Source organism: Salarias fasciatus, chromosome 15, assembly GCF_902148845.1.
Source record: "Salarias fasciatus chromosome 15, fSalaFa1.1, whole genome shotgun sequence".
Classification (NCBI taxonomy): domain Eukaryota; kingdom Metazoa; phylum Chordata; class Actinopteri; order Blenniiformes; family Blenniidae; genus Salarias; species Salarias fasciatus.
The window spans coordinates 29,610,331-29,621,477 of record NC_043759.1 but is presented as its reverse complement, the minus strand read 5'-3'; the positions used below and the strand labels follow the sequence as shown (position 1 = coordinate 29,621,477).

At 53.2% G+C, this 11,147-nt stretch overlaps 1 protein-coding gene across 1 annotated transcript in view; it reads left to right on the top strand.

The window, feature by feature from the left end:
- Nucleotides 1-10,260, top strand: part of LOC115401730 (gamma-aminobutyric acid receptor subunit rho-2-like) — a 14,305-nt gene extending 4,045 nt beyond the window's left edge. Inside the window, exons 2-8 of the mRNA XM_030110026.1 lie at nucleotides 4,627-4,694; nucleotides 6,307-6,530; nucleotides 6,625-6,707; nucleotides 8,220-8,360; nucleotides 8,453-8,605; nucleotides 9,668-9,876; nucleotides 9,946-10,260. Of these exons, the coding sequence (XP_029965886.1) occupies nucleotides 4,627-4,694; nucleotides 6,307-6,530; nucleotides 6,625-6,707; nucleotides 8,220-8,360; nucleotides 8,453-8,605; nucleotides 9,668-9,876; nucleotides 9,946-10,260 (1,193 nt within the window). The remainder of the gene's footprint in view (nucleotides 1-4,626; nucleotides 4,695-6,306; nucleotides 6,531-6,624; nucleotides 6,708-8,219; nucleotides 8,361-8,452; nucleotides 8,606-9,667; nucleotides 9,877-9,945) is intronic.
- Nucleotides 10,261-11,147: the final 887 nt, after the last annotated feature.

The following is an 11,147-nucleotide window of genomic DNA, read 5'->3' as shown; positions in this document are numbered from 1 at the left end:
GCGTCCGGTGGAATTTGGGGTTAACGAAAAGCCTCCAGAGCAGATTCCTGCTGTGGTTTCAGAGCCAAATTCAGTTCGTTCAAAGCTTCAGACAGAGCCGTGGTAAAGCCTCGCTGTGTTGCGGCCGCCACCATGATTGTTTTGAGGGGGGATAATATGACGCATCGCTAACTCCGCCTCTCATGGGCTGTGATTGGCCCGGCAGAAGTTTGCTGGGCAGAAGTCAGATTCAATTGGCGCGGTACCAGACTGTTTCCCCATGAAGCCCTGAGCATGGAGAGACCGTCTGGAGCATAGATATCTTATAGAACACTAGATACCTCGTCTCCGCTGCTGGCCAATGAAGTCGGACGTCCGCAGAGGTCGGCCATCTTTGTACGGGAATCTGGCTCGCTCATGACATCGTGTTGATGAGACATGAACTGCTTAACAAGCTGTAACTTGCTCAAATTTTTACCGATTTTCAAACGGTTTGGTTTGTAATAAACATCAAATCTCTGTTAATGACATGACAGATGTTTGATGAGTATGGCATGCCTTAAATATATATAATAAATATATATCATATCCTAAATGTTCATAATAATCTTCATATTAGGCTCCATGTTCAAATCCTTACACTGAGATATATTTATAGCTCTTACGAATAATTTAGACAAGCCATACATGTCCATATTTTTAGTTTTGGTGAAAATATTTTAAGACGTGGCAGGGCTGCAGTGGAGGCTGAAGATAAACTATTTACCGCCTGAAACTTCAGAAATACTTAAATCTCATGAACCTCATTATATTGAATGTATTATATTATTTTTCATTAATATATAACATTAAACAGTAACCTTCCACATTATTAAATCTATTGTGAATGTATAATGCCCCCCATAGATTATTTAAACATGAAATAGTGCACCAGAAAACACATTGTTTTAAAAAAAAAATATTTAATTAGGCATTGTAAAAATGTATAAAAGGAGCTCAGAAAGTCTCAAGTCAAATAATGGAATTACAGTCACAATATAATTAAGTAAACAAATAAAAGGCAACTGAGTGAATCTCTTCATCAATTTTTATATAACTCAGAGTCACAACAGCAATTACCTCATAGTGCTTTAAGATGTTCCATTGAAAAAATTCAGTGAAATAAGAGTATAAAAGTCTGCACAGATCACCAACCTTACACTGCGTTCCACAGAAACTCTGACAGCTTTCCCGTACAAAGATGGCCGACCTCTGCGGACATCGTGGAATCTGCCGTGAGGCATCTGGTGTTCTATAAGATATCTATGGTCTGGAGGGCCAGGATAGATCTGAGGAGGAAGCAGCGGCGCTCAGACCCCCTCAGCCGCCGACGGGACTCTGGAGAACCGCGTCCCGCTGCAGCTGCAGCAGCCAGACCGGCGCTGGACCAGGGACGGGCCGAGGCCTCGCTGCAGACAGGAAGTGAAGACCCGCCAGTTCCTGATGCTGCTGTCTGAGGCCAGAGGAGAGGAACCAGCAGGACGGGACGGGAGGAACGGTTTTCTGAAGATCAGGGCGCCATGACAGCATTCTTGCTGATTGTACCACGCTCGGCTCGGCTGCAGGTCTGAAGTGTCTCACGTCCTGCAGGACTGTAAGCATCTGACATTCACTGGAAGTGACGGATTCTAACAACCTGCAACGGTCTGGAGCTGGGCTCAGCACTCTGTGTGTGAGTGTGTGTGTGTGTGTGTGTGTGTGTGTGTGTGAGATTACAAATCAAGCAGAAAAGTTTGAACAGGGTTGAACAGTCGTCACTGATCAGTTTTAGGTCAGAATTCTAAAGCTCTCTGCAGCCTTGAGCATGTTGTCAGGCTGGTGAAGTGGTTGAAAGCTTTTCAGCGCCGGGTGTCTCAGTCCGGCGTTTAAAAGCCGCCGCGGAGCCAATAACAGGAACAACATGCTTGAAGGTTCCCTCCGCCGAAGCAATCAGGCAACCTTCATTTGTCTCTTCAGACAGAAATAATGCCGCAGTCACAAAGACCGGGAAGAGACGGAAGGACTGGCAGTAGAAAGAAACTTTAGAGATAACTCAAACACAAACAGGACCAATAAACACTGAGGGCAAAATAAAAACCTGAAAAAGACATTGAAAAAGAGGATAATCAAAGATGAAGCCATTCAACAGCATGGCACTCAGTGGAATGAGCCTCTGAATATTGGAATATGGGTGGAGTGTGTTGAAGCTCCTCTGAGGAAACCGTCATTATGAGCTCTGGATCTGGATCTGGATCTGGATCTGGATCTGGATCTGGATCTGGATCTGGATCCTAATGGCTCCCCCTGCTGCCAAAGCGCCGCTCTGCTCTGGGTCTGTCCGCTCCGTCTGGACAGCTTCACGTCTCTGAAGAGCGAAATGTGGACGATTCCAGACATGAGGAGGAGAGAAGCTCCAGGGTTCAATAAAGTCTGTTGTTGCCCTGGCTACGGAGGTGTGTGTGTGTGTGTGTGTGTGTGTGTGTTGGCTCAGTGTGTCTCCTGAACTCTGCCAGAGGCCACAGCAAGCCTGCCTGTGACAGACAGACACACACACACACACACACACACACACACACACACACACACACACACACACACACACACACACACACAACACACACACACACACCTGTTCAACCTCAGGACACAGTGGAGCCACCAGAAACACCAGCCTCACCTGGTAGCAGGGTGTAGCAGAGTGTAGCAGAGTGTAGCAGGGTGTAGCAGGGTGAATCAGGGTGTAGCAGGGTGTAGCAGAGTGTAGCAGGGTGTAGCAGGGTGAATCAGGGTGTAGCAGGGTGTAGCAGGGTGAATCAGGGTGTAGCAGGGTGAATCAGGGTGTAGCAGGGTGTAGCAGGGTGAATCAGGGTGTAGCAGAGTGTAGCAGGGTGTAGCAGGGTGTAGCAGAGTGTAGCAGGGTGTAGCAGGGTGAATCAGGGTGTAGCAGAGTGTAGCAGGGTGTAGCAGAGTGTAGCAGGGTGTAGCAGGGTGAATCAGGGTGTAGCAGGGTGTAACAGGGTGTAGCAGGGTGTAACAGGGTGTAGCAGGGTGTAGCAGAGTGTAGCAGAGTGTAGCAGGGTGTAGCAGGGTGAATCAGGGTGTAGCAGGGTGTAGCAGGGTGTAGCAGGGTGTAGCAGGGTGAATCAGGGTGTAGCAGAGTGTAGCAGGGTGTAGCAGGGTGTAGCAGAGTGTAGCAGGGTGTAGCAGGGTGAATCAGGGTGTAGCAGGGTGAATCAGGGTGTAGCAGGGTGTAGCAGGGTGTAGCAGGGTGTAGCAGAGTGTAGCAGGGTGTAGCAGGGTGAATCAGGGTGTAGCAGAGTGTAGCAGGGTGTAGCAGGGTGCAGCAGAGTGTAGCAGGGTGTAGCAGGGTGTAGCAGAGTGTAGCAGGGTGTAGCAGAGTGTAGCAGGGTGTAGCAGGGGGAATTAGGGTGTAGCAGGGTGAATCAGGGTGTAGCAGAGTGTAGCAGGGTGAAGCAGGGTGTAGCAGAGTGGAGCAGAGTGTAGCAGAGTGTAGCAGGGTGTAGCAGGGTGTAGCAGGGGGAATTAGGGTGTAGCAGGGTGAATCAGGGTGTAGCAGAGTGTAGCAGGGTGAAGCAGGGTGTAGCAGGGTGTAGCAGGGTGTAGCAGAGTGTAGCAGGGTGTAGCAGGGTGAATCAGGGTGTAGCAGAGTGTAGCAGGGTGTAGCAGGGTGAATCAGGGTGTAGCAGGGTGTAGCAGGGTGTAGCAGAGTGTAGCAGGGTGTAGCAGAGTGTAGCAGGGTGTAGCAGGGGGAATTAGGGTGTAGCAGGGTGAATCAGGGTGTAGCAGAGTGTAGCAGGGTGTAGCAGGGTGAATCAGGGTGTAGCAGGGTGTAGCAGGGTGTAGCAGGGTGTAGCAGAGTGTAGCAGGGTGTAGCAGGGTGAATCAGGGTGTAGCAGAGTGTAGCAGGGTGTAGCAGGGTGCAGCAGAGTGTAGCAGGTTGTAGCAGAGTGTAGCAGGGTGTAGCAGGGGGAATTAGGGTGTAGCAGGGTGAATCAGGGTGTAGCAGAGTGTAGCAGGGTGAAGCAGGGTGTAGCAGAGTGGAGCAGAGTGTAGCAGAGTGTAGCAGGGTGTAGCAGGGTGTAGCAGGGTGTAGCAGGGGGAATTAGGGTGTAGCAGGGTGAATCAGGGTGTAGCAGAGTGTAGCAGGGTGAAGCAGGGTGTAGCAGAGTGGAGCAGAGTGTAGCAGAGTGTAGCAGGGTGTAGCAGGGTGTAGCAGGGTGTAGCAGGGGGAATTAGGGTGTAGCAGGGTGAATCAGGGTGTAGCAGAGTGTAGCAGGGTGAAGCAGGGTGTAGCAGAGTGGAGCAGAGTGTAGCAGAGTGTAGCAGGGTGTAGCAGGGTGTAGCAGGGTGTAGCAGGGGGAATTAGGGTGTAGCAGGGTGAATCAGGGTGTAGCAGAGTGTAGCAGGGTGAAGCAGGGTGTAGCAGAGTGGAGCAGAGTGTAGCAGAGTGTAGCAGGGTGTAGCAGGGTGTAGCAGGGTGTAGCAGGGTGTAGCAGAGTGTAGCAGGGTGTAGCAGAGTGTAGCAGGGTGTAGCAGGGTGTAGCAGGGTGTAGCAGAGTGTAGCAGGGCTTTTCAGACAGTTAACCTGACGGAGACGTGTCCCCGCAGGTCCGGCCGTCCCTGTCGGAGTGGACGTGCAGGTGGAGAGCCTGGACAGCATCTCGGAGGTGGACATGGTGAGTGGAGGCGGGGACCAGACCGTCCTGCTCCCCCTGAGGACTCCGCCCACCTCTGGAGACACACACACACTGGAGACTCACACACACTGGAGAGGCTGTGTGTCCCGGCCAGAGGTCCAGCAGTGTGTCCCACCATGATGGTTAATCAGCTGTTCATCAGCTGTTCATCAGCTGTTCATCAGCTGAGTTCTGAACTCAGAGGCAGAAGGATTTTATTGGACAGAGTCCGGCTGGAAGCGCTGCTGAGTCATGAGATTAAATCCTCCTGCTGTGGAAACGATCCGGGTCCAGCCCGGCCGTCCTCAGGTTGTGTAAGCGCTCGTCTGCAGCGGCGACCGGGATCATGGTCATGTGACTGAGAGTCCAGGGACGTGCATTGAGCTGTTTTTGGGGGGTTACACAGCAGATCAGCTCCAGTCTGAAACATGTTAACCAGAGAGTGAGTTTACTGGTTTTTAACAAGCGTCCAAACAAGCGACGTTGAGCCGAGACGTGTCCTGATCCTGATCCTGATCCTGATCCTGATCCTGATCCTGATCCTGATCCAGAGCCGCCAGCAGGACGCTGATCTCTTCAGTTCAATCATTCTCTTCCAAGAGATTCAGGTTCTGAATAAGTGCCTTTGAGCACAGCTTCAGCCGTCGGTGCTGAGGTGCGGAGATGTCAAAATACTTTACTGCCATTACCCAGAATGCTCAGCTGTTAATACTGCATGAAAGCAGCCCAAGCTTTAGATTGGCTCCAGTGTTTTTTATGTTTCAGTGGCAGTGCTGAGAAGTTACGAGTTTGAGGGAAACGTGAAGACAGCCTGCAGTCCTTCTCTCTGATTGGATCAAATTAACCACCGTGCTGCTCGTTCAACCCGCTGTAAACCCCGTCACATCTCGTCCGATGGCTGCTTTAGCCTCACGTTTCCTGGTTTCAGAGCGCCGGTGAACTCACAGACGTCGGTGAATGTTTCCCGACTGGAGTCGATGTTTTGAGGCTAATTTAATCAAACTCAAGCAGGGCAGCCGGGCGTCTGCTGATATTTGTAATAAGCAGAATATTTATTATCGGCAGGTGAATCCATGACTCCGTCTGAGAGAAGGAATGAATAATTAGCTCCCCTGGTTTTAACTTTGATTTACCGCCCAAAAAACAACTAAAGTTACTCAGAGAAAACAAAGTTTTAGAGTAAACAGGGCACAAAATGAAGTCGTGTTATTAGTGAAACCTGAATAAAACAGACGGAGATGAAAGGACCAGGACCTGAAGGACACCTGGCTCACATTATTTAAATTCCATTAGTCTTTCCATTCAAATAAAGACATCCCCACATTTTAGTTTGTTTTAGTACAAATAGAGGTACATTAGAAAAGTCATTTTACCTACAAAGTGAATTAAAAGGACATTAAGTGTGATTTAAAATAATTTCCTTTCTAAAGAAGCTTTCCACAATAAAATACAGTGAAATAAGCTACAGCCGAGGAGAACCGCTCTGGAGCCCAGAGAACGGCTCTGTGCTGAGCAACCGTGACGAGAACTGCAGTGCTTCCCGCTGCAGACAGGGGGAGCTCTCAGGGCTCTGTCCGCAGAGCGCTAACCTCGCGTTTGGCTTCCCGCGCAGGACTTCACCATGACCCTGTACCTGCGGCACTACTGGAAGGACGAGCGGCTGGCTTTCCCCAGCGCCACCAACAAGAGCATGACCTTCGACGGCCGGCTGGTCAAGAAGATCTGGGTGCCCGACGTCTTCTTCGTGCACTCCAAGAGGTCGTTCATCCACGACACCACCACCGACAACATCATGCTGAGGGTCTTCCCGGACGGCCACGTGCTGTACAGCCTGAGGTGAGCCCCGCCCCGCCCCGCCCCGCCCCGCTGCGCCCCCTGCTGGCCTCCCGAGCAGCACTGACCTCCGGACGCCTCCGTCTGACCCCCGCAGGGTCACGGTCACCGCCGCCTGCAACATGGACTTCAGCCGCTTCCCCCTGGACTCGCAGACCTGCACGCTGGAGCTGGAGAGCTGTGAGTCCACCCGACGCTGCCCCTGAAGGCCCAGAGCATTCTGGGAGCACGGGCACTGAGCAGATTAACTGAGGCTGTTCAGGAGACATCAGGACAGGACAGCGGTGTCTCAGCACTTCCTGTTTGCTCTCTGTGGGTTACTGCTGCTTCACAGATGTCTCCAGGCCAACATCTGAGGCAAGGACTGGTGAGGACAGGAACATGTGGACAGGTGAGGACAGGTGAGGACAGGTGAGACACAGATGAGACACAGGCGAGGATAGGTTAAGACAAGTGAAGACACAGGTGAGGAACAAAAATCTGGACAGGTAAGGAGAGAAATATCTGGACAGGAGAGGATAGGAACATCTAGACAGGTCAATACAGGTGAAGACAGGTGAAGACAGGTCTCAGTCCATCACAGGACAGACAGAGACACAGACAGCCTCTCTCTCTGACATTCACAGCTGCCTGGTTCAGACTATGGGAGGACACAGAGGGAGAACATGCAGACTCTGCTGGATCAGAACTCAGTAGTCTTTTCATTCTGGACTCATGAAGCTAACCTGGCAGAAGCCGGACTGACATGAGCAGCAACGAATTGCTTCACATGTCAATCTGGGATTTCACTGGGTGAATCCGTTCGGGGAAGGAGGGGCTTGCTGCAGAACTCTTTGCGTTCATTGGACGAAGGACACAGTGCGCCGCCTAACCATGTTTGGTTTCAGCCAATCACTGCAAAGAAAAAACCTCTTGCTGATCGTTTTTCTAAGACGCAATAGAGGATTCATCCAAAACAGATTTAATCGCTGTTGGGATATCCATTGTTTTTGCTAGCCATGCTAATATTATTAGCAGCCTGTCGCTTCCTGCTTCCGTCAAAGCTTGATGTCCCGCCCTAAACGACGCCTGATTGGTCCGACCAAAAGAAATCAGAGCCCGAGCACGAGCGGTACAAGATGGTTTCTCGAGGTGTGTGTGAACAAATACCGTGAGAATTCAGCTTGCCGGCAAGGTTATCATAAAGCTGCAGGAAGGTTTGAGTCATGTGACGTTGTGCTGCGTTCCGTTTGCAGGACAGAATCACAGACAGAGTGGGAGGAGTCAGAGCAGGAAGAGGGACTCCAGGTCTCTGGAGGACCTCTGTGTTCCGGGCTGCTCTTCCCTCGGTTCCCTCTGGAGAACCAGCAGCTGCTACACCTCAGGTTCCAATGACGTTCCTCCTGGTCCTCTCAGAACAGCCTCCAAACAGACTGGGATCTGGACTGGGACCTGGACTGGGATCTGGATCAGCTCTGGAACAGAGCAAATTCCTCTGCTGTAGAGTCTCTCTGTTACGCTGCTTTGGTTCCAGATTCTGTCTGTTGAAATCTGCAACTACGGTTCTAGCAGCGGTGTACTGCTGTGACCTGTGACCTCTGACCTGCGACCTGTGCCCTGTGCCTTGTGACCTGTGCCCTGTGACCTCTGACCTGTGCCCTGTGCCCTGTGCCCTGTGACCTCTGACCTGTGCCCTGTGCCCTGTGTGAGCAGATGCCTACACTGACGAGGACCTGATGCTGTACTGGAAGAGCGGAGACGAGTCCCTGAGCACGGACGACAGGATCTCTCTGTCCCAGTTCCTCATCCAGAAGTTCCACACCACGTCCAGGCTGGCCTTCTACAGCAGCACAGGTCAGACGGCCCAGACCCTGTCTGTCTCCATGTGGACGCGTCCCCCAGCTGTCCCCGTGCTGATGTCTGTCCTTGTCTGGCTGTGTCTGCAGGCTGGTACAACCGTCTCTACATCAACTTCACCCTGCGGCGCCACATCTTCTTCTTCCTGCTGCAGACCTACTTCCCCGCCACGCTCATGGTCATGCTGTCCTGGGTGTCGTTCTGGATCGACCGCCGGGCCGTGCCCGCCAGGGTGTCTCTGGGTGAGACGGGGAGCCTCGGCCTCCGATTGGTCGCTCTGTTCTGTCTTTGTGTGAGACGAGACGGACGCTTTCAGAGTGTCGGTCTGAATCAGAGACACGCCGGCCTCAGATCCAGCCGGGCTCTGAACGAAGCGTGAACGCAGGTCAGAAGCTTCAGCTCAGGTTTGCATCAAACATCAGAGCGAGGGAGAGCGAGGCCAGCCGCTTTGATCTCAGGTGATAGCTGTTGGCAAACCGGCCGGCGTTTCTCCGGATCCTGCTCTCCTGCATCCTCAGAAACACTGAAGAGAAGCAGTCCAGCAGCTCCGGAGATGAAGAGGCATTGCTGATGAGGGTCAGAGGGGCTGGAGCTGCCAGACCGACCCCCCCGCCAGGCTCAGGGTGCCATGCAGAGCTCTTCAGTCAGTCAGTCTCAGGTTGGCTTCCTGTTCAGAGTCCAGCTTCTCACTGGACTTTCTGTCCCTGTCTGGTTGGTTCGTGGCCGAGCTTCACTGTTTCTCAGGATTCAGTGATGTGAGGACATGAGGACATGAGGACATGAGGACATGAGGACATGAGGACAGGTCTAGAACATTCCTTAGAGCTTTCTGGTGGAGGCTGAGGGTGAAACCGACCTCTAACAAACCCCTCCGCCCTGATCTTTGATTCATGGTAAATGGTAAATGGTCTACACTTATATAGCGCTTTTACACTGCATTGACAGAGCCCAAAGCGCTTTACACTGCATTAACACATTCACCCATTCACACACACATTCACACACCAGTGGAGGCGGCTGCCATGCAAGGCGCTCAGTCCATCCACTGGGGGCAGTTCGGGGTTCAGTGTCTTGCCCAAGGACACTTCGACATGCAGACAGATGCAGATTCATGGTGGGCTCATTTTGAAATGACTGTCCAGGGTTTTGCTGGCAGACTCACTTCCTGGTTCCTGGTAGCCTGGGTGTTCCTGCAGTATGATTGGTGCTCCTCTGTCGGTCCTGAGCGGTTCCTGCAGTGTGGTTGGTGTTCCGCTGTCCGTCCTGGGCGGTCCTCACTCGGCGCTCTGCTCTCTGTGCCTCAGGCATCACCACCGTGCTCACCATGTCCACCATCATCACTGGGGTCAACGCCTCCATGCCCAGGGTGTCCTACATCAAAGCCGTGGACATCTACCTGTGGGTCAGCTTCGTCTTTGTCTTCCTGTCCGTCCTGGAATACGCCGCCGTCAACTACCTGACCACCGTGAGGGACGGGAAGGAGCGCAAGCTCCGGGAGAAAGCTGCCCAGCAGGTACCGGCGGCCCAGAGCTCAGTCCAGATGTGTCCCGCCGTCCTGCTGACCGTCCTGTCTCTCACGCAGGCGCAGACGCTGCCCTGCACCTGTGGCATGTCTCACGCCAAGACCATGATGCTGGACGGCACGTACAGCGAGGCGGACGCCAACAGCCTGGCGGGCTACACCCGGGCCTCCATGGCCGCCGAGGACTCCTCCGAAAAGCAGGATCGCATGGTGGTCCACCTGGCCCTGGACAGCGAGTCCACCGAGACCAAGAAGAAAGGCGTGCGCGGCTTCCGGATCATCCAGAACACCCATGCCATCGACACGTACTCCCGCATGATCTTCCCCGGAGCCTACATCCTCTTCAACCTCATCTACTGGTGTGTGTACTGCTGAGGGCGGGGGAGGGGGGCCGCAGACCGCCGGGCGGGACTTCCCCACCTCTGGCTCACCGGTCACAGCCGGACACAGCCGGACACAGCCGGACGCAGCCGGACGCAGCCGGACCAGTGGATCCACCAGCAGTTCTGGCTGACCGTGAATCTGTGAGCCGTGAGGAGACGTGAACCCTCCCCAAACCCCACCAAGTCCCGGGATCTTCCTGAGGTTCTTCCAAATCAACAGAACCGAGCAGGTCATCACAAAATCTGGTCCACAAAGTCCCTCTTTCAATGGAACAAAAGCATCTGGCTTCTTCACTCTGGTTTCTTCAAGAAGAGGTTAAAATAATCCAGACAGAATTCAGCTCGCTGTGGGAATCGAGACCCTGAGTCTGGTTGAGGGAGGCCACCGTCCCACTGAGCAGCCGTCCAGCGACCGGAGCCTGAACACCGTCAGCTGACTCTGAACCGAGAGCCTGGAGCGTCCAGTCCTGAAGGCTGTTTTACTGAAGGAGACAGGAATCCAGAGCAGCGGCCTGCAGCACATCCAGACACCAGGAGACGCTCTTCAGGCCGCGGCTGGTGGACTGAGCCGTTCTCACAGCTTCCTGTTAGTGTCATCTGACCGCTGATGGAGCTGTTGATGGGTCGAACCATGATCAGTCACATCCACCGTCCTAGGTGCTCATGGCCCCGCGGGGATCGAACCGGCAGCCCTGGGATCAGAGTGTGACCTCCTCCACCGACCTGAGCACCGCTGCTGGAGGAGCTTCTGCTGTCGTCCGTATGAAGGGAGGAAGTAGTACGTCGGTCCATGCCAGCTGGCTCCGCCCCCTGCTGACATGTCCCCAGCAGGACATGAGTCCTCCTGTCTCCCCGCCGTGGCGTCTGCAGAGCGGGCGT